At 42.8% G+C, this 26045-nt stretch overlaps 4 protein-coding genes across 6 annotated transcripts; all 4 read left to right on the top strand.

Annotated features, from left to right (window-relative positions):
* The first annotated feature begins 608 nt into the window (after positions 1–608).
* On the top strand, positions 609–12249 carry lmcd1 (LIM and cysteine-rich domains 1). The gene is made up of 7 exons (XM_053440573.1): positions 609–842; positions 7045–7205; positions 7470–7725; positions 9454–9603; positions 9762–9995; positions 10317–10535; positions 10935–12249. Exons 1-7 carry the CDS (start codon positions 816–818, stop codon positions 11043–11045), a joined length of 1158 nt encoding a protein of 385 aa, XP_053296548.1. The 5' UTR covers positions 609–815; the 3' UTR covers positions 11046–12249.
* Positions 12250–15462: 3213 nt separating this feature from the next.
* LOC128461750 (monoacylglycerol lipase abhd6-A) lies at positions 15463–21072 on the top strand. Its single transcript, XM_053446847.1, has 9 exons — positions 15463–15678; positions 16252–16379; positions 17640–17799; positions 18201–18314; positions 18663–18795; positions 18890–19047; positions 19350–19404; positions 19607–19707; positions 20165–21072. The coding sequence occupies exons 2-9, from the start codon at positions 16264–16266 to the stop codon at positions 20336–20338; spliced, it is 1011 nt and encodes a 336-aa protein (XP_053302822.1). The 5' UTR covers positions 15463–15678; positions 16252–16263; the 3' UTR covers positions 20339–21072.
* Positions 21073–22089: 1017 nt separating this feature from the next.
* Positions 22090–24744, top strand: rpp14 (ribonuclease P/MRP 14 subunit). 3 transcript variants are annotated; one of them, XM_053438936.1, is made up of 6 exons: positions 22090–22207; positions 23418–23577; positions 23717–23801; positions 24125–24201; positions 24312–24390; positions 24607–24744. In XM_053438936.1, exons 2-6 carry the CDS (start codon positions 23486–23488, stop codon positions 24661–24663), a joined length of 390 nt encoding a protein of 129 aa, XP_053294911.1. In that variant the 5' UTR covers positions 22090–22207; positions 23418–23485; the 3' UTR covers positions 24664–24744. The 3 variants fall into 3 exon arrangements, with proteins under 3 accessions (XP_053294911.1, XP_053294914.1, XP_053294918.1); XM_053438939.1 differs by having other exon boundaries at positions 22144–22207; positions 23399–23577; XM_053438943.1 differs by having other exon boundaries at positions 22165–22283.
* LOC128455242 (hydroxyacyl-thioester dehydratase type 2, mitochondrial) lies at positions 24691–25511 on the top strand. The gene has a single exon (XM_053438928.1). The coding sequence runs from the start codon at positions 24691–24693 to the stop codon at positions 25174–25176; it is 486 nt and encodes a 161-aa protein (XP_053294903.1). The 3' UTR covers positions 25177–25511.
* The last annotated feature ends 534 nt before the right edge of the window (positions 25512–26045 follow it).

Raw genomic sequence — 26045 nt, forward strand, 5'->3', positions numbered from 1 at the left:
GAAGTGGTGAATCACATTCTTCAGAACCACAGTGAAAAGCTGCAGAATGAGGAGGAGGAGGAGGAGGAGGAGGAGGAGGAGGAGGAGGAGGAGGACTATGTGATGTTTCTATTGGCCGATCACTCGTTCAGTCTCCTCTGTGACTGGCTGGCAGAGCGAGAGCAGGGAATCCCTCAGGGCTTCTCTGTCTTTGTCTCAGATTAAAAACACAAACAGAGCGGTCAGGCCTCGCTGCACCAGGTATCCTCCTCCGCTCCACTGACCACCAGGACCAGACTAATAGTCTGGGTCATTACCAAGTGCACAGCTGCTGGTTATAACTCCAAACTGGCCTAACTGGTCTAATGTCTGCAGCTGGAACTTTGCAGGTTCCTGCAGAATGTGCCAGAGCAGAGAGAAACCACAGAGGTGAATGAAGCTGGGAGACAGATCACATTCTTCCCAGTTGGAGCAAAATCAGGAGGTGAAGAAACCTGCTCAGTTCAAGTTGAGTGGAGAAGGAGAAGGAGGGAGGAGAAAAAGTCCCGACAGGAAGCCGAGGGTGGGAACCAGGTGGAGGAGTGAGTGAGTGAGTGAGCAGGAGGAGGAGGAGGAGGGTCGGTGCTCAGCTCAGCAGGATTGACATGAGATGAAAGTCTAGACGGTTGAATTCGCTGTGGGCTGAGCGGAGCCGGCAGAGCAGGAGCGCCTGTGGGCGGGGGGAGAGGAAGTGTGGTCGACAGGAGAGGAATTTAAAGTCCCATTGTTCTGGAGGAGCAGAGGCAGAGAGCACCAGAGGAGCCGAGGAGTCGAACCAACGACCACCGCCGGACGACATGGACGTGAGCGCAGCCATGGCACAGGTAGGAAGGAAACAGTCTCCCCTGTCCAGGACCTGTGGAGTGGAGGTCAAGGGTCAGAGGTCACTTACACTCTGCTGTTGATTGAGTTCTGGAGAAACACTCTCAGACTATGAGTCTTCTGAGTTACATGAACTTTGTTTCCAATTACATGAAGATATGTATATATAGAATCTGATAGTGGGAAAGAGTTTTTATCTACAAGCTTCCTGAAACATCACCTTTCTGCTCTGATTCACTCATCATCAGACTTTTTATCTTCATTATTTAGTTTGTGTTGATGTTGATTCAGAGAAACGTTATGTCTATAGAAGCTGTGGGAGCTTCTGTCAGTCTCCTCCTGATGCTATATGAGTTATTATTATCTCTATATGTTGATTTACGACAACTTCCAAGCTTGTTATAGTCATGTAACCAACTTTCAGTGCATTCCAGGGTCTGATAATAAGATGAATGAATGAATGAATGAATGAATCCTGCCTCCATGAGCTGATGAGACAGAAACCTTCACAATTCTTTGGAAAATACACTAAAATACAGTTTAAAATTTTAATTAAAAGAACAATTTGGCTTATTTTTTTACTCTATTTCTTGATGAATGCAAATGTATTGAAAATATACAATTTGTTCTTCAATGAAGAGAACAATCTTTCTATATTTCCCAAAAAACAGCAGCGGTTATTTCTTTTATCACTTTCACTTCTGTTCTAGAGAAATCTGCGAAATAAACGTATGAATGAAATCCTCCTTCTTTCCTCCTGATGAATTAATCATTCCAGTCTTTAATATTATTTCAGGATCGTGTTGAGCTATTTTATTTAAAAAATGTATTGTATTCAATCCCAAATATTTGAACAGTGTAAAAGAACATCAGACTTTCGGCATCATCAGGCTGGAAACATGGCAGCAACTCATCTAAATGATAATTACATTTGTTAGCTCCTGGATTTGTTTTGCAAAGGTCCTGTTTGACCCTTAGATTTAAAATGTATAAATATCAAAACCTTCCACCAAGTTCTATTTTATTCCGTCCAGTAGGTTTTGCACAATTTTGCTTAAAACCAGACAAAGGAACATGACGAGTCTGATTGGTTTGTCAGTTCGACACCAGAGCAGAAACTTAGCTCAAAAGAAAAACATTTCTGTTTCACACGTGTGTTCTACAGTTAGAAATATTCTGAAGTCAGTTATGATGAATCTCTCGGGCTCGTTCACGTCCAATTTCTAAATCAGTCGATGTAATCCGTGACCCAGCGGACCTGATCCCCGGGTCGGGTCCGGCTCTGGTATCTGTCTCCCACAGATCCCTCTTAATTCATCAGAGGTCACATCAGCCTGAGGCCCGAAACCTGAGGGATCAGTGTCACCTGTCGAGGGTTTCATCCCCCCGTCCCCCCTTTATGGAAAAAGTGTCATCACCAGGCTGGAAATAACCCACAACAAACACACAAACACACCCACAAATGAACCCAATGTGCTACTGGTCTCACTGGGAGCTGAGTGTTTTCACATTGGGTGTGAATTCACTGAGCCTCATACAGAGGGAACCTCAGACTTCACTGGAACGCGTTGTGTCGTTAGGTTTCCGCCTGTTTCCCTTTGTTCAGACTCTTTCTCTAAGATCCAAAGGAAAAAGCTGGGGCCTCTGGAGGGAGAGAATCCTCCAGACGTTTTTGAGGTTGTGGGTTTGATTCTCTGCCCCGTGTCAACCATCGACTGTGGGTTTCAGTCCTTGGAACAAATAACATACAAAAAAAAAGATAATGTTGAATTCATGATAAACTCATTCGTCAAATATTTTGTATCTCGTATTCATACATATAAAGGCAAGTGAGGAGGTGCTTTCTGATCCACCACAGTGGCCGTCTGACCTCAAACTGAATCAAGCCAAGATACAATAGATGTTATTTTCCACATATGATGATTTATTTCATCAAGACCCATGAATTGTTCTCTGAGGAAATTGTGTAGATGTCAGAAAAATCTCCAATCTCCCTTTGAGGCCCATCCGGCACCTCCATCATGATCCAAGACAACTGGTTGAGTGGACAAGAGCAATGGAAACTGAGTCTCTGCAGTGACTGTGGAGGACATCTGCTCTGGGACTGTGAGGACGTCTGCTCTGGGACAGTGAGGATGTCTGCTCTGGGACTGTGGAGGACATCTGCTCTGGGACGGTGGAGGACATCTGCTCTGGGACTGTGGAGGACGTCTGCTCTGGGATAGTGAGGATGTCTGCTCTGTGACAGTGGAGGACGTCTGCTCTGGGACTGTGAGGACGTCTGCTCTGGGACAGTGAGGACGTCTGCTCTGGGAATGTGAGGACGTCTGCTCTGGGACTGTGGAGGACGTCTGCTCTGGGATAGTGGAGGACGTCTGCTCTGGGATAGTGAGGATGTCTGCTCTGGGACTGTGGAGGACGTCTGCTCTGGGACGGTGGAGGACATCTGCTCTGGGACTGTGGAGGACATCTGCTCTGGGACTGTGAGGACATCTGCTCTGGGACTGTGGAGGACGTCTGCTCTGGGACGGTGGAGGACATCTGCTCTGGGACTGTGGAGGACATCTGCTCTGGGACTGTGAGGACGTCTGCTCTGGGACTGTGGAGGACGTCTGCTCTGGGACTGTGGAGGACGTCTGCTCTGGGACTGTGGAGGACGTCTGCTCTGGGACAGTGAGGACGTCTGCTCTGGGACTGTGGAGGACGTCTGCTCTGAGACAGTGAGGACGTCTGCTCTAGGACTGTGGAGGACGTCTGCTCTGGGACAGTGAGGACGTCTGCTCTGGGAATGTGAGGACGTCTGCTCTGGGACAGTGGAGGACGTCTGCTCTGGGACGGTGGAGGACGTCTGCTCTGGGAGAGTGAGGATGTCAAACTGCAGCAGGTCGCCTCACCCCTGTGACCTCCAGCCTCTTATCTCCCAGCGTGTCCGGCCCTTTCCCCTTCACATAGCCCACATGTTTGGAGTGACTGAGGGCGGCCGAGTCCGATCCACCGACAACATACTGGTCTTATCTGAATCCTAAATATAGAGCTGCCAACGTCTTTCTCCAGAAAAAAACTTCTTTCTAGTTCAGCTCATTTAAATCTCTCTCGCTCTCTATTCATGAAAATGAATTTTCGAACTTCTTAGCTCTGGTTATAGTTGAAGAAAACCTAAATATTTAACAGTTTGTTTTCATCTGTGAAATGTTGTCATTTCATTCTTAGGTTTTTTTAAGCGTTTTGAAGCTAAGTTAGAGAAAAGGTGAAACTTCACATGTTTCCTATTACGTTTTCTATAGTATATAAGAGATAAACAGGAAGTTTAGAATGAGTGGACTTCAAAATAAAAGTCGAAATGACCGAAAAATAAGATTAAGATGATTAAGATGCATTTATTAGTCCCAAACACATGCAGAGCCACACTCATGCAGGTAGGGAAATTTAACCTCTGCTTTTGACCCATCTGGTGCAGGACACACAGAGCAGTGAGCGACCATGTACGGCGGCCGGGGAGCAGATGTTGGGGGAGTAAGGTGCCTTGCTCAGGGGCACTAGACAGGGTAGGGATTTTTGGACAGATCAATCCAGGTTTGTCTTTTTGTTGTTTCTCCGTGGAGTCGAACCAGAGACCTTTTCTGCCCATAGTCCAAGTTTCTGCCTAGTCCACCGCCTATATATTTTTACAAAATTTAAGATACCACAGAGAAAACTAGTTGTTTCCGCAAATTAAAACTTGATCAAAACACAAGACAAGATCACCTCATCATGTCGTCTGTGTTCTGTCTAGTGTCAGTAATGAGTAATAAGTTAATTTCCTATCCGGAGGAAAGATTGGATCATGTCTGAAGTTCCTGTGACTCAGTCTCCTCCCACCAGAGTCCCAGTGAGTCACTGGTGAAAACAACTTTTCAACAAACACATCTCCAAACAAACTGGATTCCTTGGCAGTGATTTATTTACAGGAAGAATAAAATTACACCGAAATATGAGTTTCAGTGGAATGCTCCTTTTAAAGGTACTTGTTTCGGATGTGAACATGATCTGGGAGGAGCCTGGGTAGAGCGGCAGCAGGAAGCACATGACGTATAAATCCAGCTGTGGAAACCAGGTGTTTTTATTCACTGCACATCGATGTCGACCCTCATCGTCAAAGCCTCTTGAATCTTGTTGTCTTTCATAGTTGAAATCTTTGTGTGCGTCTCCTGAGGAAAATCCGTATTTCCTCCCTGAACTCAGATGATCAGACCTGGAGCCTGTGAACTGGTGTCAGTCTGGTAACACAATGGTAAACACTCACACTATGTATGTGTCGGTGTATTCCAGGGGGATGTAATGAGGTCTTGTTCTTCTTCAGCTGCTTCTATTCCAGCCGTCATCACCGTGACCTTTTCAACACGGGCCGATCAGCGGCCTCTTCCCTGTCACACACACACACTTCACACCTCTGAACACACACTCCTGTGTCCTCCCTCGCCGCCAATCACACGGCTCGTCTCTCCTCTGGTTATGTCTCACATGTGTCAATCAGCCTCGTTAACGTGAAACCTCAGCAGCAGCACATCGAGCAACACAAGCAGGACTCTTCTTTGTGTTTGTGTACAGGAGATAAGATAAGATAGAGTGATAGAGCATTAAATACAAAGACAAATATATATAAAGAGGTATAGAGATATAGCGATATAGGGAGATGGACATAGAGAGAGATAGAGATGTAGAGATATAAAGATCTCTACATGGTTATTTACTCTCCTAGTTGAGCTCTTTGTCTCCAGCTGTAATGATGCTGCATATGGACATTGTTCATCACTGTGAGTGAGGCCCCTGTTATAGCAGCTTCATCCCTCTGTCAGAACCTGGGTCTCTATAAATAAACACTATATTACAAACGACTCCCTGAGGAGACCCAGGCTTGTTGAGAGGTGACAGATGGACAGGTGGACAATAATAGCAGCAGGTTGTGTCATCAGGTTTCATGCCAGAGGTTCACACACACACACACACACACACACACACAGACACACATCGAGAATCATGTCTCCATCACTCCAGCTGACTTTAGAAAATATTGAGGATGATTTTTCATTCATTTTAACTGAAAAAGGAGAAAAGAGAAGAACAGGTGAGTCACATTGTGAACAATAAAAGAAACCACGGTGAGGAGTGAATTAAAAGAGAGAGAGAGAGAGAGAGAGAGAGAGAGAGAGAGAGAGAGTGATAGAGAGAGAGAGAGAGAGAGAGAGAGAGAGAGAGAGAGAGAGAGAGAGAGAGAGAGAGAGAGACAGATGAAACATAAAAGAGGAAAAAAGAGTATGTTAGTGGAGGTGAGGGGGAGGAGGTGAAGAATGAAGTGAGCAGTAAGACTCTGGAGGGTTTGTGAGGACAGATGACCTCACTGGGTGGACCAGTGAGGTCATCCACCCAGTGTTTGTGTGTGTGTGTGTGTGTGTGAGTGTGTGTGTTTGTGTGTGTGAGTGTGTGTGTTTGTGTGTTCCCTCCCTGCTCTTCCTCCCACTCGCGCTGAGAAATGATCTAAATTCTTTCTCATCCCAAACTTCCTCACTCATCTTCATCATCGCCTCTGGACAGTCAGGATTTCATGTTTTCATCTTCTCTGTTTACTCTGCTGAGTTTTTACGAGCGGTGCTGTAAAATAAATTTTCCATCAAACACACTTCTCTCATAGCTGTGGGTCTGACGGTCAGAAATAACGGAGCAACTTGTGAAAGCAACAGATTTTTACCAAACATAGTTTGAATATTACTCAGGGGTATTAAAAAGCCTATTTAAAAGAATATTAACTTAATTATAGGAATTATAGAAAGCATTGAAAACGTATATTAAATAAACTGTTAAAGCCTGCCTGATGTGGACAGTAGTATCTTTCTGGATGTTTTAACGGTCACAGACGTAGGTAGGATCTCTCCCAGTGCTGCTGATGGTCCGTCTGACTGGGACGGATTCTGTGGGAGAGCGAGAGACAAAGACCACTGTCCTCTTGTCTTTCATAAATGTTTCATCTGTTCTTCTCCTGGTGTAAAGATCCTCGATACCAGTTGTCTTGACAGGCTGCCGTGACCTCTGACCTTTGATGCTCTCTGTGTTTGGTTTCTTATAATGCAGAAACTTATATCTCCTGTAGTCATATCAATTATTTGAATATATATATATATATAACAGAAGTGCATCCTTCAATGTTTTTTTATTTCAATGTCCTCTCAGATGTCTATGAAGCAGACTGCAGGAGGTGCAGGAGGAGCAGGAGGTGCAGGAGGAGCAGGAGGAGCAGGAGGAGCAGGAGGTGCAGGAGGAGCAGGAGGAGCAGCAGCAGTGTGTCTCGTATGTAAAGAGAGCTGCTCTGGATTTCAGCCACATTCTTGGAGGTACGACCCTTTTTCTAATTATTCCTCTTTGGATGAAAAATGAAACAAAAAGAAAAACAAAGTTCTGGATGCAGTCCCGTTGGTTCCTCTGCTCCTTCCTGGAGTGAAACATATTGTGGTTTTGTTTATTTGAGCCACAATAAACTGAGGAAAGTCAAATAGGAATCTTGAAATTGATTCTTCACAATTATCAACAAGCAAGTCGTTGATGGTGATTTTGTTTCCCTGTTCTACCTCCCACTCATCTCCACCTCTGCTGTACAGGAAGGCCTGTATGGCCTGCGGCTGCAGCACGGTCGACCACGCCCCCGGAGGTGACCTTGAGGATGACCAGCGAATGGGACGCCTGCTCGCAGACTCACCCTGCTCCCACTTGACAGCGAAGGTCAAGGGAGGTGGTGGCCTTCGCACGTACAAGAGGAACCGTATGATCGTGACAAATCCGGTGGTGTCACGCAAAGACCCGACCTTCAGCACCACGACATACGACTGGGCGCCGGCCGGCTTCAACCAGAAACTGGTGAGGATCAGTGGGAAGTGCAGGAGGCCAGTTGTTCCAGTGCGATGCTTCAGTCTGTCAGGTCACATCTGAACAGCTACATTCTATATGTTTATCGCAGGATATTGATATTTAAAGACAAACAACCTTCAAGTGGGGATTTAGTTTCGAAGTAACTTCAGCTGCATGTCATTGGACTGTGGGAGGAAGATGGAGTATCTGCAAAAAAAAAACACGAAAACACAGTGTGAACATTCAACCTGAGCTTTTAAGATTCAGTGTGTAGAATTTAGTGACATCTAGTGGCGAAGTGTCAAGTGGCAGCTGAATACCCCCCCCCTCCAAACATAAGAGAGAACCTTTGGATACCTTCAGATGTCATAAAAACTCAAAGGTTTAGTTTTTTGTCCAGTCTGGGCTACTGTAAAAAACCTGTCTGCCTCCGATGTAACTATAATATATATATATATATATATATATATAATATATATATATATATACAATTTAGATGAAACACACTAGTGAAGTCATCACATTTTATATTCAATTTCTGCCAATAGATCCTATCACCTGAATCTTTCCCTCTGGACCTTTAATATTTAAACTTTTTTACATTGAACTGGATTTGTTTTAATAATAACAGGTCTTATTATCTTGTTGCAGCCGTGTTTCCCATCTGCAGGTTTCTCTGTGTTTAATGAGGGAAAAACTTAAATACTTCAGTGTCTGTACTTGTTAATGTTGTCAACATGAGACCTTTAATTCCGATCGTAGAGATTTACCTCTTAACTCATTTGTTAGTTTTCATTTAGTTGAGTTCTGTTGAGTTGAGCTGAGTTCTGTTTCTGCACTCGTCCCAGTCCACAGTCTGGTTTCCATTAAAAACAGCCTCACGTATGTTTCAGGTTTCACAGCCTGTAATTACCATGATGACAGTGATTACTGAGCTCCGCAGGGGCAGGAGACATTACTGTGGTTCAGCTTGTGCTCTCCAGATCCGCCTCGTCAGCATGTTCTCTGTTCCATCCCATGATTTGGTTCTCTGCTGTGAACACACACGTTAGTCACTGCTACTGACTCCGAGGCACAGACGTGTCAGTGACAACACCTGGATGGTGTGATAACGACTGTGATATTTGACTTTACAGAGTGAGACAGACAAAGACAGTGGTTCCATATTTTCTAGTTTTTATTTGAAGTTTTGATATTGACGATATATTTATTGTTTTCACTCAAGTTTGTAGTTTATCCCTGAGGTCGAGGTGGCAGCCGGCTGTTCCACTTTCCAGCTCCTCCTGTGGGAACATGGGGCCGATAGTGTAGCAGTGTTATTTGTCACACATCACAAATAACTACAGTATCAGCTCCATATGGGATCCTGAGGCGTTCCCAGTCCAGATGGGATGTATAAACCTTACAGCGAGCTCTGGTTCCACCCTGGGGTCTCCTCCCAGTTGGGTGTGCCTGGCAGTGCATGAGATGCTCAAACCACCACAACTGGTTCCTCACGACTTGAAGGAGCACAATGAGAGTGTGGACACTTTTAATATAGTTGTTAAAAAATGCTGAAAGGAAACAATAAGAGGTTTTGTTTGCTGAAGAGCAAAGTGCTTCTGAGACGTTTGAACCCCAGCACAGTTCTGGTGCACGGTGGAGGGTGGTATTCCCTGAGGCTTGACTGAAGGGTCTTGTTTAGTGTGAGTCTGGAGTTACCTGCGCTAGAACTTAAATACCCCTCCCTCCTCTCAGGCCATGACGTACATGGAGCTAATCCCGGAGAGTCTACGTCCGGTCTCGGGGACTGATGGAGCGTTGCAGCGACGCCGGCAGCTCCTCAGCCAGCTCCCCGCCTACGACCAGGACCCCATGAAGTGTCAGAGCCTGGCCAGTGAGGAGGAGGTAACACAAATCAACAACATGCAACCACAACACTGTTTCAATTAGGCCCCACACACACACCTACGCTGACCATTTATCTAATGATGATCTTTGTGGTTCGATGTCGGATGAAACCACAAAGTCTCTGATCTCAGACCTCGGGCATCGTCTTCTTGCAGATTTCCTCCATGCTGCTGTTTGTGCAGAAATACAAACAGGAAGTGCTCGGAGTCGGAGAGGTGGCCATACCTGGCGAGGGCGGAGCTCTGAGGGAAGCAGCCAACCAGAGGACAGCGAAGGAAGCGAAGGATAAGAAAGACGGTCTGGAGCACCAGGACCACGGCTCGACCAGTAGCAGCGCTTCCTCTGCCACTGGTTCCATCAACGGCACCGATAACACCAAGACTGATCATGTGAGTAGATAAGGCGCCTGACGATTTTTAAATCATTTTAGTTTCAAATGATGTAGCTCATTTACATTCGGCCACTACGTTGGCACGGTTGATAAGAAATCTATCCACTAGAGGGCAGCACAGAGTCAAGAGTTCCAGGGGAAGAGTTTGTGAAGCTTTTTTCTTGCGTACGCTTGAACTATCGGCTACACTGCCCCCAGAGGTTTCCCGTGGTACTGCTCCGTTTTGTCAGTTTCGCGTTATTTGGTTTAATAAACTGATTGATAAAAAAATTGATAAAAAAAAGATTTCCATATTCTGTTCCCTCTCTCTGACCTGTAGCGGTGCTCTGGCTGCCACAGCGAGGTTGCCCCGGAGAGTCCAGCTGTTTATGCTGAGCGTGCGGGTTACGATGGCGCCCTGTGGCATCCCAGCTGCTTCGTGTGTTCAGAGTGTGGCCAGGGATTGGTGGACCTCGTCTACTTCTGGTCCAATCAGAAGCTGCTCTGCGGACGGCACTACTGTCAGTCGGTTTGGCCGCGATGCTCCGGATGTGACGAGGTGAGCGGACGTCACAGGGAACTGACTTTAAAAGATCAAACTTCACTCTGTGACACACAAGTTTATCAGGTTTATCAATTGTGTTAAATTTAACTTTTTAATCTAGGCGACGTGTGCATCTCCCAAACAGTTTATTCAGTGATGACTAAACCCAGATCAAATTAAAGCTGACACTAATTAATAATTGTGGTGTTTATTAATCTATTTAAAATTTAAGAACATAGAACAAAACAAAGGTGTAACTACCAGATTACTTGTGAAGTGAACTTTACCTAAGCCCCTCAAACATTTTCAATTAGAAAACAATCTCTATCTGCTGGGATTGTAACTTAAATAAAGTGACTATCGATGTTAAATACTCCCGCCCCCCCTTGTCTGTCCCCTGTTCTCCTTCCTCAGTTGATCTTCTGCCAGACTCTCCATAAAGCAAAAGATGGACGGACATGGCATCTTCATCACTGCTGCTGCTGGAAGTGTGGACAAGACCTGGAAACCCCGTGTCAGCACTGAGACACTCACACAGTTTGATTCTCCCCGATATGATGAAGCTCTGCTCGGAAACCGAATGACAATGTGACTCAGATACATTGAAGCAGACAAAAAGTAAAAGTAACATTGTTTATTAGCGGTTTTTATAACAAGTTATGAATAAATAATGGAGAATAATTGGATAAAATGTCCACGTTTATGACACTAGAGATTTTGTTGACTCCAGAGTGTTTAAAGTACTTAGAGAAGGAGTTGGTAGATTTATTAGCACTTGGAGTTCTCACAGGGACGGGAACCAGATGTTCTGTCTCAGACACAAACTGAAAGTCAGAGTAGCCACAGAAAACAAACGAGTCACATGAAATGAGACATATTAATCATAAACAATATGTCTTTTAAAAGGGATAACAAATCATTTGATTAGATACATTGTTAAACAATTTTTACTTTATGTCCATTTGTAAATTGTCAATGTCATTATTATCTTTTATGGAGTCAAAAGAAAAAAATTTTAAAGTTAATTTAAAAACAAAAAGATGGTTGTTGATCATAATAATAAAAAAACTCTTACTCTGTGTTTGCAAAATTGTGGCTAACTGAGAGTTATATTGTTATGTTAACATTAATGTCAGTGAAACAAAACCTAAAACCTATAAACAAACTTGTAAATGTTTTTTTGAAATTTCTTTAAACTCCTTAAATTTTAGGTTTGGGTTTGTGCAGCTTTGTGTTTCACGTATTAACATTTATTTCAAGCAGATATAATCGTATTGTTTAGCTCTAACCTCAGAGAACTGGATATTTAAATGGCTGGAAAAGACGTAACACTAATTAGCAATTAGCAATAATGGTAGCCTGCGTAGCTGAATGTTTTTTTTTATGTCAAGCATCTGTTTTTAACTGACGTTTAATGGTGTGTTGAACTAACAGAACAAAAAGTTTAAAAAGTTTGATGTTATGACCCATTGATATATAATTTTCTTCATATTTATTCAACAGTTCAATGCGTTATTTGAGTTAAACTGAAGACTTGTTTTATCTTTCATATGGATCTCTGCTGCTGCTTAATGCTGCTTTATTCAGGTTGTATCACTCATTGAGTTTCATATTCTAAACAAAGTTATAAAAATTATAATCTTACGAGTCAATGAAGAGTGAGAAGAACGTACTGAGGGAAATAGAAGTTTCTGGCCCAAAAATAATCCCTAAAAACAAGCAAGCCAGAAATAAAACCGTCCTTACATAGAAGGTAGCTTTACGTTGTTTCTAAGATATAATTAATATTAATATCAGCTGATATTTGCTTGGGTCGTTTTTTTTAATCCTTCCTCTACTTTTCAAACAGATCGCTGCTAACTCTTCAGAAACAATGACAATTTACTGTTTGACGTAATTAGCTTAAGACGTAGCATATCAACAATTCTGTTCAATGTGATGCTATCAAACAAAGTAATGTAGAAAGTAAAATCTTTTTGGAATATTGATTATGGTTCCATCACGTATGAAGAAGTCTTTATCTTCAGTTGTGTTTTGTCTTTAAAATGTCTCACATTTGTCGGAGGGAAGAGATTTTTCTGCTGGTCATGTTTTCACAGATGATACATTCAGAATAAAAAGTTGATTCTGACCGATCAGCCTGTTGTGTGTCGTCTTCTTGAAGATCACTTGATGACAAGTGATGACATATATCTGATAATAGTTCAATCTGTAAATCTATCATCTCTTCTTCTTGCTCCTCACATCATTAGCATTGTGTACATTGACTTTACAGTGAGATGGAAAACTACCTGTTGATGAAGACATATTTTTATTCCCCATGTTTATTTATATGGCGCTTTTTTATCACAGATAAGCAATAAATAACCAATAAATGATTAATTTAAAAAACAAACAAAAACTAAAAGGTAGTTTAAATCAATTTAAACACATTGTAACACATTAACCTGTTTAAACAGTTCAACTTGAGGCAACAGTTGCTACTTCAGTTGATTGTGGAGAGAGATGAATAATAAACCTCTGATGAAATGTGATTGTCCACGGCCGAGTAGCATGTAGAGGTTTCACCATAACGTCAGTCACAGATCCAGATCCAAATATCATTAATTTAATGATACCAACCACTGTGTGTGTTTGTGTGTGTGTGTGTGTGTGTGTGTGTGTGTGTGTGTGTTTGTGTGTGAGTGTGTGTGTGTGTGTGTGTGTGCCAGCTCATGCTGACGTACTTCCTGCAGGAATGTGAATTATTCCTGTGGTTTCTCGGTGGACGTTCCTGAGCGGTTGCGTCACCCAGCTGAGCGCCTGGCAGCTGTTACCTAAACTGTGAAAGAAAAACCAGAAAAGGATATTTTTAGTCCCTAACTGAGATAAATGTGTTTGGGTTGCTGAGTATGATGATCTGTAATAGCACACTCCATCATCGGGGGGGGGGGGGGGGGGGGGTTCACGGAGGAATTGTTTCAGCACTTCCTGTGATTCTATACTCCGATTGGGCTAAATGCTTTTATTTAGAATTATGGGACATTCAGAGTCTCCAGCTTCATCTGTCCAGTTTGTCACAAATGCCCCACCTTGTTCTTGGGATTATAGATTTCATTGTGTACATCCAGAGTAATGGAGTTAAAGCATCACTCCTGTGGGACCCCTCCAGGATGCATGTGGACATGATTACATACGTGCACGACTAGAATGACACTGAGCGGAGTGATCGACTCAACAAGGGACCAACAGTCTCTTTAATCCACTCAAGCTGCACCGAATCTCACACACTCATAAAGATCCGTCTCCTTAATACGCCCGACCCTCTTTCCCCTGGGATCTCACAATGAACAGACTGGAAAAAGAGAATCCTGGCTCCATCTCTTCGTCTCCATCCCGGTTCTCATCCTGCTCGTCAAGTTAGGAAGTGGAGATCTTCATGTCATAACTGATATCTTTATGATATGCATTTGTAAAAGTCATATAAAAAGATCTGCAAGCAACAGTGACGAGAGGGTTTGTTTGCGGGAAGCGGCCTGATGGAGCTTCACACTGGGTTTCAGTTCATTTGTTTATCTGATCGTTCCACGTCGTAACGGCTTTAGTTCACCCTCATGCGCTCATGATGTAATTGAAGGGCCGCAGCAGGCAGCTGATTTTACGGAGACAGCTCTAAATACCCATGTATGGAGACATCACCACTTTCAACCAGTGAGAAGAACACAAAGAACGTTCTGAGGCTAGAGACAGTTTCCAATTTAACAGAAAATCTGATGTTTATGTCGGATTCCATTAGAAAGTGGGTGAGAAAATGTGTTTTGAGGGAAGTGATCAGTGTGATGAGTCCAGCTTTGTGTTGTTGAGTGTAACACATGTTCCTTTACTGCTGGAGAACATCGTCAGAAACCAGCCAGGGGGCAGCCACAGAATCACACGGGTCCAAATAATTTGATTAACTGAAAATTGATTTGGAATTATCATCACTCAAATACAGTAACAGCTGTGTCAGGCCTCCATCCTCCGACATGTGGCTTCAAACTTACTGGAAATCTGGTTTTAAGAGCTGAGTTCTTTTAGGTTATTTCGTTATATCGTGTATACTTCTTTATTACAAAGTTGTTTTTAATATCTGAAATTACTTCTGTGTTTTTGTCTCTATTTAACTCATTTTTGTCTTTATTAATTAACTGATTGTTTTGTGATAAAATTTACGAGTTCACCCAAACATGGACAAGAAGAAAATCCACACATGCTCAAAATGTATCATAGAATAGGAAACAAATCAGTAAACCTCAAAAAGATGATCAATCCTGAAACCAATCTTCAAGTAATGAAAACAACAATAATAATACAAATAATAATAAAACATTTTATTTGTAAACCCCGTTTCAAATTATTTTTTTATTACATAAAATGTAGATACATATAAATTATATATTGAAATATGAAGATGTTGAGTTTACTGTCTTGGTAAAACTTTTAAAACCAGAAAATATTCACATTATAGAAGCTTGTACTACTATGCTTTTGTGTTTTTTTTTAGCATATCAGCTTTATAAAGCTACTTTATCAAACTACTTATCAAATCATTTTCCCATAAGCAATAAATAATTTTCTGTCGAACAACATATTGGTTATTCTTGTCATCTCTGGAGCAAAGATTTGTGTTGAAATAGATACACTTGCTTGTACTGTATCACACAGGTCATGATAATACACAAATATTATATAGTAGAATAAACCTGAGGACCTGAATCCAGCTGAGGTCAGTCACACTTTAATATTTGAGGTCAGTCACACTTCAATATTTGAGTTCAGTCACACTTTAGTATTTGGCCTGAGGTGGTGGCGCCCTCGTGTGGTGTGTTATTGCAGTTTTCGTTCACACACACAAACAGTGCATTGTTTAAAACAGTACCTGAACGCAGCACAGCCCCTTCGTTGCACGTCCCCTTTAAGTGCACTTGAAAGTGTGATCTGACGTTTGGTAAAGTGGGTGAAAGAGCACGAAGAGGACTGAAGTGAGGACAGACAGTGAAGAGGACTGAAGTGAAGAGGACTGAAGTGAGGACAGACAGTGAAGAGGACTGAAGTGAAGACTGAAGAGAAGAGGACTGAAGTGAGGACAGACAGTGAAGAGGACTGAAGTGAGGACAGACAGTGAAGAGGACTCTGACAGGTACAGTACTTTTTACAGGTCAGATCAGATCATGTTTGATGATGATAATGTTTAAAAGCAGCAGCTTTACTGACTCAGTGTCTTTATGGGACCTGCAGTTTCTGATCTGGTTATTTTGAACCAACTAACTCTGTTATATACACTCAAGTTATTGGTGAGGATTCGATCCAAGGACTCTGCTCCAGATTTGACTCAGCCCACTTCTCTCTGTTTAAGTTCCTTTAAAAGGAAAGTTCAGCCGAAAATGAAACTTCACTCATGATCCACTGTGCTGGTGCAGCGGTGGTTGAAGTGTTTGAGTTCACAGAACCCTTCTGGAGTTTCAGGGGTAAACAGCGCTGCAGCAGAATCAATGGTGACAGATTCGTTGAGTGTTTAAAACATACAGAAAACTCTCTTTTTATGTAAGGAGCCTTGAGATAATATATATATATAGATAAACTGTTTATACATATTGTCCAACCTGTTTGCTCAGTTGACGCCTGTGTTTCCTTTAAACCGGATCCATTGGAATGAACACCCATGTGCACATGTTCGTCCTGTAAAATGTATTTTATTTATTTATTATTACAGGCGTGTGCAGCGATGGAGTTGAATGTTGCTAAGATGATCATTCCAGCAGGAGGTATAATGCTCCTCCCCTTCCTCACTTTAATAACCTTCCTCTTCTGGCCAGGAGCGATGCTGAAGGCCTACAACTGGTAAACACACACACACACACAAACACACAAACACAAACACAGACACACACACAAACAGACACAAAGCCAGGGGTGCCGTAAGGGGGGGGACGGGGGGCAAGGGTCCAGCACAAACACCGGCCAAAGTCCATAAGTCACTTTAAAATTGTATATTTATATGTGGAGTGATTATCTAGGTTATCTCGTGGTTATTTGGGCTGTTGAAGATCTCTCGCTCATGTAAGTTTGTTCTCCAGGCTGGATGGTGGTTTAAGTTTGCCAGGGGGGGGGGGGGGGTGGTATAATAATAAAAATAATAGTGTATTCAGATGTAAATAACAAGCTGTGGCTGAGCTGTATAGTCAATGTCTCCAAAATACACTTACATGTGACCTCATCTGAGCCAATACTGGACTTTGTTCCAAGTTGTAGAGAGACACAGAATATCTTTATCTTAATATCACACACACACTCACACACACACTCACACACACACACGCACACACACACACACACACACACACACACACACACACACACACACACACACACACACACACACGAGTGCTGAGTCACTGTCATATAACAGTTTTATCAGCAGATTTGAAACTGAGCAAAAGTTCAAGATCAAGAGAGAAAAAACATGACATCATAAGCTTAGTGCTTAAATTAGGTCGTTAATAGATATTATTATCTGACACTGTTCACTGTCTTGCATCTTGCATTTCACTTTTTACTTCACTTTTATATCTTTTATCTATTATATATATTTTATTTAGATATGTTTATGTCTAAATAAATGTTACTTGGTATAAATATTAGAAAAAGGGAATAAATAAGAAGTAAATAGTGAGTAAATATATATTGTTTCTTTTTATTGTGTTGTGTGTTGTATTTATTGTGTTTTTATGTTTTCATGTTTTTATGTTTTTATGTTTCCACCAATAACCAGAGCAAATTCCTTGTAGGTGTAAACCTACCTGGCAATAAATACTTTCTGATTCTGATTCTGATTCTGAAACTGGAACATTCATCCGTTAACATTGTCATTTTGAATATAGAGATTTCCTGGCCACACCCTGCTCTCCAGAGGATGAACCCTCAACTGGCTAATGCTTGTTAATGGTTTTGTTTGATACTCGCGCTGGACTTTCACCTGATGGAGTTGACAGAAGTTAGATTTTTGAGGACAGCAGCTTTCTACACAGCTCTGTGTCCTCTTTAACATCTCAGCTCTGTACCATCGTGGCCTCCCAGTGATTCTTCTGTGATCCTCTGCAGGTTTATACGTCGCAGACTGGGGCTGGTGGTCAGCTACTCTTACAGTGGAAGTTACCGCTTCTGTTATTCCAGCCGCGGTACGCCAGGGGGCGCCACACCATCTCTGCTGATGCTGCATGGCTTCTCCGGCAACAAGGACATGTGGCTGCCCTTCCTGAAGGTAGCACATACACACAATCATTGTTTTTCTCATATGTACACAAAGTAAGAATGATGAGTGCGGTCTGCAAGTATACTCCTGATGAAAAGATTGATGGATGGAAGGAAGGAAAGAAAGGAATGAGAGATGGGGAAAGCCAAAGGAGACGAGGAAGGAGTGAAGGAAAGCATGAAGGATGGAAAGAAAGAAAGACCCAATGTACAGAAGAAAGGAAGAAGGATAAAAGTGGAACTGAAGGAAGGATCGATGTGTTTAAAGTCCCAAATCAGAACATGTAACAAACTACCATACAAACTCACTCTTCTGGTTTGAAAGGCTCAGAACCGGAATGACTACATTGTTTGGCTTTGGGACTCACATTTCCTTCCTGTCTGTCTTCTGTGTGTTTGTTTTCCGACTAGTTCTTCCCAAAAAATTTGCATATAGTGTGTGTGGACATGCCGGGACACGGGGGGACGAGTCGCACCAGCGTGGAGGACTACAGCAGCCAGGGCCAGGTCGCCCGAATCCACCAGGTCAGTTCAAAACACGTAGAGGTTCAAGTCCAACAGTTTCAGTCCGAAAAAACGCTTGATTAAAAAAAGGTAGATATGGACGACCAGGCCGTATGGACTGTGAAATCCCTCCAGCGAGTTCTGGGTCTACCAGCTTTAAGGCGGACCACGGCTGTGTAGTTTGAAGTTTAAGTTTGGTCCTTGTCCCATCCACTGAAATAAACCAGGTGTGTTTACGACCATACAGCAGCCAGCCACTAGGGGGCGATTGAGATGCTTCGGCTTCACTTCATGGGAGCTGTCATGTCGTCCATCTTTATGAACGGTTTGTGTGTCCGAGTCTAAAGGATCACTTCTCTGTCTGTGCAGTTTGTGCAGAGTATCGGTCTGGATAAAAGACCCTTCCACCTGCTCGGCATTTCGATGGGGGGACAAGTTGCTGGTGTGTACGCTGCCTGTTACCCCGCCCACCTGTCCAGTGTCACCTTGATGTGCCCGTCAGGTAAATTGTCTTCCTCCGGGATTCAAACCCGAGAGCGTTTCACGAGGCAGAATTAATCGTGACTCTTATTCTTCCCGTCCTCTCTGTGCTCCAGGTCTGGATTCTCCAAAGGACTCTGAGTTCATCACTCATCTGAAGGAGCGGGAGGCGAATCAGAAGGAGGACGGCATCGCTCTGATCCCCACCACCATTCAGGAGGTGAAGAACCTGCTGCGAATCTGCATCCACGCCCCAGTCAACCTCCACCGACAGGTACAGGACCCGGCTGCCTCCGACTCAGGACCATTCAGACTTCAAGGATTCACACAACTTCCTTCCATCTGTTTATTGCTGCTGCCGGTGTATTTGGGAAATACCCAAATACATTTTGGGTCCTGTGAATGGGATAACTCAGGAGCTCCTCCAGCTAATCATGTGACTGCAGGGCGGTCATTTAAGTTGTCTCTGTGTGTGTGTGTGTGTGTGTGTGTGTGTGTGTGTGTGTGTGTGTGTGTGTGTGTGTGTGTGTGTGTGTGTGTGTGTGTGTGTGTGTGTGTGTGTGTGTGTTTTACCAGGTCCTCAAAGGTTTCCTGGACAACAGAATCCCTGACAATAGTTTCTTCAAAGAAGGTCAGTCTACAATCTACGTGTACTTCACAATAAAAGCCCTTCAGCAGCTGAGAGTAGAATAAAAAAATTGGCCGAATCCTTATTAAATGAAAACATCTCAATTTGAAGAGTGAGGATCTCTTTGTGGATGTTAATGATCCCTATGAAGAAAAGCAAAGTGTTTCACTGTGCTGGCATCATCTTAACAGTTTTATGTTTTCAGTGTTGACGGAGATCTGTGGGGAGACGTCTCGTTACTCACTGCAGGAGAACATGCATCGGATCACAGCGCCCCTGCAGGTCATATGGGGGAAGGAAGACCGGGTAATGGAATCACACTGATCATAATGGTCCTTAAGAAACCAAATATATTAAAACACCAGAATGCAGCTTTACATAGCAGAAGAAAATGATAAGACAATTCCTACTGTAATTGAAATAATACACAGTTTAAGAAAATAAAGCCAAATATTCAAAGAAGAAAAAATAAAGTTTAATTTCATATTTAAAAAAACATTCTTATAGTCTATAATCATGTCAGCAGTTCGTAGGTTGATGTGTGTTTTGAGCTAAATTCTAAAACTATAATGTATATTTCTTTCTGTTTTAATTAAGTTCATCCTAAATGGGACTAAATTGTTTCTTTACCTACTTTGAAGACTAACTATCATATCGCCATCAATGGAGCTGTGCTGCTCACACTGTTATTGAAAAGATTAATATAATGAACCACAAATATGACGGGCTGTTAATAAGCTGTTAATAAATTGGTGTCCCTCAGTTGCTGGATGTGTCGGGGGCGGGGGTGCTGCAGGCGGCACAGCCGGGCTGTCGGGTGGAGCTGCTGGACGACTGTGGTCACACTCTGATGCTGGAGCGGCCCAGGAAGTCTGCCAAGCTGGTCATGGACTTCCTGCATGAAGCCAACGGAGAAGACTCTAAAAAACGATCCTGAAGAAAACTATAGAACCGTTCCGATGACCCCTGACCTCATGATGAATGACAACGATGAAGATAGTGATTGTAAAGATGAAGATTAGTGATGGTGATGATTAGTGACGGAGGTAACGATTGTGGTGGTGATGCACTGGTATAGTTTATTGTAAGACTTTTCCAAGACGGCCTTTAGATCTGTGAAACTAAACCAACGCACAAAAAAGCCACCGACTGAAGTCCTGAAGTGTTCAACCACTTTGGATTTCACACAGCACCAGGATGTTATTTCTAATTTAGATTTATATGCTGAGTGAGAACATTCCATGTGAGGACGCTGCACATTCCTCTTTCATAAAACTGTATTTCTGTCTCTTGTTTCACTGAGTGACAGATGTCTGTCTGTGTCTCAAATCTCCTGCTGCATATTTAATCTCATAAAAACACATTAAGATTGACATTACGAATGGTGAATGGGATTCACGATTTATGTGTAATATTTGATATTTACGTCAATTTATCAACGATAAAAATGTGATAATTATTTAAGAATTTTAGCACTTGTAAAAGGTTTCGCCATGAAAAATGAAAGATAGTTCTCTGTGTGGCAACTGAGCCGTAAAGTTTCATGAAGAATTTCAAAGCTTGAAACAAAATGTTTGCATATTCTTCCATAAATATTTTGCACTGTACCTGCAGTATGTTCAACAAAGAGAGTCGTGTAACTCCCAATAAAAACAACCTTCTAACAAGAAATCTGACGAATAATTGGTGTCTCAAATCATGGACAGGTTTTTAATCCTGACAGGTCTGACTTGAAAGGCCATTTTTAAATTGAAATAAGTGTGCAAAAAAATCATTTACATTCTCATGACATAACATATTTCTATATATTCATCAACTGTAGATAAAGATGGACGACTTGACAACCCCCCAAAGTGAAGCCAAATCCTTGTGATCGCCTCCTGAGAGCTGGCTGCATATAGAGTCATAAATCCTGCCTCATCCTCATCCTCATCTAAAAAGTTCACTAAAGTTCATTATTTTTTATCAGATATGTTTTCTGTAATTTCTAAAGAGACGTCAACGTTCACATGACATGATGACATCGGCGATAACTTAAACATTTAATTTTAAAGGTTCAGTGTGTAAGATTTAGTTGAAAGGGATCTAATGGCAGAAATTTTATATAAAATAATTATTGTTTTCTTTACACTAGAATGGGCCGTTTATATTTAAATACTTTATATTCACATCGGGAGCGGGTCCTCTGTACGGAGGCCGCCATTTTTTTTACAGTAGCCCTCACTGGACAAACTAAACACCTTTTGAGTTTTTATGACATCTGAAGGTTACCTGTTATCTGTCATTTTTGGAAGGGGAGGGTGAGGTGAGGGGGTGTTCAGCTGCAACACGACACTTCACCACTAGATGTCACTAAACTCTACACACTGAACCTTTAAAACTTAGTGTAAATTAAGCCGTTTCGACTCGAATTTGAATGTTGGCGCTTACGGACACTTTGACACCACTGGAGCAGTATGCAGGCATTCTCTGTTGTTTTTCTGTTGTTTTGTTACATATGAAGAATCTGTCACCATTTACTTCAATGGTATTAGATTTGGCTGCAGCACTGTTTAACCCCTGAAACTCCAGAAGTGTTTTGTGGACTCAACCAATTTCGCCCACTCCACCAGTATAGTGATGAGAACAAAAAGAGAGAATTTCCCTTTTTGGGGTGAACCATCACTTTAACTTCACACGTTATCAGTGGGGAATTAAAAACGTGAAGACGCGAACGCACCACAAGGAGCACGCATGCGCTCTGGTGAGCTTTGCCCTGGAGCTGGTGTGGAAACCACGTTTTTAGCTTTGACTGTTGGTGAAGCTGGTGAGTAAACATCCTGCAGCTTCATGTAAACATCACAACAACAGGCTTGTTAGCTGTTAGCTTGTTAGCTTTTACTGTGAGTAAACATCCTGCAGCTTCACGTTAAACATCACAACAACATGCTTGTTAGCTGTTAGCTTGTTAGCTTTTACTGTGAGTAAACATCCTGCAGTTTCATGTTAAACATCACAACAACATGCTTGTTAGCTGTTAGCTTGTTAGCTTTCACTGTGAGTAAACATCCTGCAGTTTCATGTTAAACATCACAACAACAGGCTTGTTATCTTATTAGCTTGTTAGCTTTTACTGTGAGTAACGTCCTGCAGCTTCACGTTAAGCATCACAACAACATGCTGGTTAGCTTTATAGCTTGTTAGCTTGTTAGCTTTTACTGTGAGTAAACATCCTGCAGCTTCACGTTAAACATCACAACAACAGGCTTGTTAGCTGTTAGCTTGTTAGCTTGGACTGTGAGTAAACATCCTGCAGCTTCATGTTCAATGCCATAAGCTGCTAGCTTGTTAGCTGTGTTTAGAGGACATCCCAACAGCTACGAGCTAGCTTCGTTAGCCACTTCACTTAGCTCCGTTTTGACCTCTTGTTAGCTAGTTTAGCTTCAGGTGGTTACAACCATGTGACACAGTGACTTTTCAACCAGGCAGATATAAGCTTCGTTCTGGTTGTTTATGTTGATTCGGAGCAGCTCCATTTCATTGTGTGTACATAAATGTGTATATATATATGTATGTGTCACACAGATCACACTGACTCTTACCACTAACATCTGTTTTAAAGTGAGAAGAAGTGACTACAGCCCCTGGTGCACACTAATGAAGACCACTGGAGATTAGTCTGTGAGAAGGAGTCACTAAAGTCTAATGGACAGAGATGAAGCACTGTCAAGAAGTCAAAAGTTCCCAAACTTTTGCACACGTGATGCTCTGTATTGAGTTTTTAAGTGCATCAGATAAAATGCATTGACGTTTGGAGATAGTGGGGCTGACCTCTGATTCGTCGGTGTGTTAACCCATCAGACACATCCATACTAAAAACAAGCTTTTCAGGCTTGTGCAAAATAACATCCGGTTGTTTTGAAATGGTTTAGTCACAATCTACCTCAGACACACGTTCACGTTTGACTTATTATATTCAAATTTCACGTTGAACTTGAGAAACATCTCTTTTAATCAGTAAGTTGTTCCTGTTCCAGTTGGACGTCAGCTGATTGGCCTGCTGCTCATCACCTGAGGGAGCCGGAGTCACCGATGCTGTGATATCATGAGCGGCGTCATCAAGAAGGACGAATCCGGTGTTTACCAACGGGTGGTGTTAAAGAACGCCGCGCCATACCACTACGTGAATGTCTGCCTGTAAGTCCCTGTAAACATTTAGTGTGATAAATAAATCTAGTATCTTATTGTCTGCTCCAAAATATTAAAATATTCTAAAAGAGCATTTATACATGATTACTGCCCATCTCTCACAAATCCTATATCTCTGTTTGTTCAGTGTCCTGGAAGATGAGTCTACCAAACTGAGTGCTGTTGAATTTAAGCAGTTTATCACCTCAGGCCTGAAGAGCCTGTACGGAGAGGTGAGGTCATTGTTATGTCCGGGCCGACTGTTTGATTCCCACCACAGCTGAACAAATGTGATGTGCTCTGATGCTGGGAGGTCTTCAGGTGTTATTTCCTTGATGATTCCCATGGCTCAGTGCATGATGGGAAGTCCTCAGACACGCCTGCATTCACCGCTCTCAGAGACACCTTTGCTGAGCGGTTCAAACGCAGCTTAGCGGCAATGGAACTGAACCTGTGCTCATTTTGACACAGTCGAATGTACCCCAGCACACAGAGCCACAGACCCCGTGAGCTGTGGAGGCAGTTTTGTTTTCATGCATGTTCATGTGTTGTTTAGGTGGGAGCCGCTTTAGCTTTTGACGTGTTGAAGTACAATGAAGACAAACGCACGGCTCTGCTACGTGTTAACAGCAGGTGAGCTTCAGTCCGCAGCCGCAGGACCAGAACAAGTTTCCACTCTTGAGTCACTTTCTGATTCAAACCACCTGCTACATGTGATGAATTGGTTCTGTGTGTTTTCTCAGGGGTTTGGTGAAGCTGTGGAGCTCCCTGACTCTGCTGGGATCCTACCAGAACCAGGCCTGTGCCTTCAGAGTGCTGCAGGTCAGACATCATCAATTATTCCAAAACTGCTTATATAAACTGATTAATTCTTGATGCAGATACAATACGTACACCATGAGACATTTAAAATAAAATTGGGAGTGTTAAGTTCACATTATTTGATCCCAGCTGGGTTTCAGAGGTCAGAGGTGAACCTCTGCATGTGAGAGGAAACATTTCTGTCAGGTTGACGCGTTTCACACATTCTGTCTTCAGGTGTCTCCGTATCTTCTGGCGCTGACAGGAAACAGCCGAGAGCTGCAGCTGGACTGACGCAGGAGAAGCATCGTTCTGTTCAAGATGAGTTTCATATGGAGGGGCGTCTTCAACAAGTCCCAGCTGTGTCTCTCGACCATCGCAGCAGCTCCTCCACCCTGTAGGCTGCTCCACATAGGCCAGCGCGCCTCCCTCACCAAAGCCTTCTCCACCCAGGATGTGGAGCTGTTCGCCGTACTGACGGGTGACAGCAACCCCCTCCACCTTGACCCGGCCTACGCCAAGACCACCTCCTTCGAGGCGCCCATCGTGCACGGCGTCCTCATCAATGGCCTGATCTCGGCTGTGCTCGGCACCAGAATGCCCGGCCCGGGCTGCGTCTTCCTGCACCAGGAGATCCGCTTCCCAGCGCCTCTGTATATTGGCGAGGAGGTGCTGGCCGAAGCCGAGGTCGTCAAGATCAAGATGTCGTTCGCCTTGATTGCGGTGACATGCTCGGTACAGGACAAGGTGGTGATGCAGGGGGATGTGATGGTGATGATGCCAGAGGATCAGCAGAAGAAGGGTTGAGATGAGGTCAGAGGTCACAGCAAGCTGACAGTGAACAGTTCAGATGATGTGACAATTTTTGGGACTAAAAATGGCGGCCGCTGCTGCTGCCCATGCTGCGGCTCATCATCTCCAGGATTAAGTTGGTTCTGGTTTGAAGCAACTTTTCTAGACAGTGGAATTTGCACATTTCATTCTATTGTTTCCTCTTTTTTTTCTGATCTTGAACCATGACAAGCAGACATTGATGACTATTTAGAATGCAGTGTTTGTACTTTGTTGGCTCTGCTCTGCATTTTGTTTAACGTTAGAAACTTTTGGGTGGAATAAAATTGTGAAGTTATTGTTGAATTTGATTAATTTACATTGCATCTCTGTCAGTCCAGTTCACTTCATTGCCTCTGTTATCCCCTTGCTGCCTCACTCTGGTTGTGTAGGCTGTCCATGGAGGACCAACAGGCTGCTCTTCAGTCCAACCAATCACCGCAGCATGTTATCTGTAGAATAACCAACAAATATCTCCACGGTTGATCTATCTGCCAAATATTTGTCAGATTATTTGATCTATAAAACCTTAGACAATATTGCAAAGTACATGGAATCCCCTAAAGCCCAAGTTGTCTCCAAATAGCTTTTGTCCCACAGTAAAACAGACACATTATTTATCAACTATCACATAAGTTAATGCAAAACAGAAGACAGGTGAAAATTAGATTCGGGTATAAAAAAAAAAAAATCCCTTGGTCATATTTCCATATCTTGTATTGTGGGATATTTTGCTGCTCTAAGAGGAATCTCACATGTTGTCTTCAGTGTTGACTGTTGATCATAATGCATTCAATTGAACCACCTTTAGCCTCACATGTTAAATTTCTTGGTCTGACAATAGT

The sequence above is a fragment of the Pleuronectes platessa genome, chromosome 2 (assembly GCF_947347685.1).
Source record: "Pleuronectes platessa chromosome 2, fPlePla1.1, whole genome shotgun sequence".
In the NCBI taxonomy this organism is placed as follows: Eukaryota; Metazoa; Chordata; class Actinopteri; order Pleuronectiformes; family Pleuronectidae; genus Pleuronectes; species Pleuronectes platessa.

What these genes read in the sequence shown, in the direction of transcription:
- lmcd1 (XM_053440573.1), top strand. Translation starts at nt 816, where the DNA reads ATGGACGTGAGCGCAGCCATGGCACAG. An exon ending in TTTCAGCCACATTCTTGGAG is followed by an intron (nt 7,206 to 7,469) that starts GTACGACCCTTT and finishes TCTGCTGTACAG; the next exon opens with GAAGGCCTGTATGGCCTGCG. An exon ending in CCGGCTTCAACCAGAAACTG is followed by an intron (nt 7,726 to 9,453) that starts GTGAGGATCAGT and finishes CCCTCCTCTCAG; the next exon opens with GCCATGACGTACATGGAGCT.
- LOC128461750 (XM_053446847.1), top strand. Translation starts at nt 16,264, where the DNA reads ATGGAGTTGAATGTTGCTAAGATGATCATTCCAGCAGGAGGTATAATG. An exon ending in CAGTCAACCTCCACCGACAG is followed by an intron (nt 19,048 to 19,349) that starts GTACAGGACCCG and finishes GTGTTTTACCAG; the next exon opens with GTCCTCAAAGGTTTCCTGGA. An exon ending in CAATAGTTTCTTCAAAGAAG is followed by an intron (nt 19,405 to 19,606) that starts GTCAGTCTACAA and finishes TTATGTTTTCAG; the next exon opens with TGTTGACGGAGATCTGTGGG.
- rpp14 (XM_053438936.1), top strand. Translation starts at nt 23,486, where the DNA reads ATGAGCGGCGTCATCAAGAAGGACGAATCCGGTGTTTACCAACGGGTG. An exon ending in CACTACGTGAATGTCTGCCT is followed by an intron (nt 23,578 to 23,716) that starts GTAAGTCCCTGT and finishes CTGTTTGTTCAG; the next exon opens with TGTCCTGGAAGATGAGTCTA. An exon ending in CTGCTACGTGTTAACAGCAG is followed by an intron (nt 24,202 to 24,311) that starts GTGAGCTTCAGT and finishes GTGTTTTCTCAG; the next exon opens with GGGTTTGGTGAAGCTGTGGA.
- LOC128455242 (XM_053438928.1), top strand. Translation starts at nt 24,691, where the DNA reads ATGAGTTTCATATGGAGGGGCGTCTTCAACAAGTCCCAGCTGTGTCTC.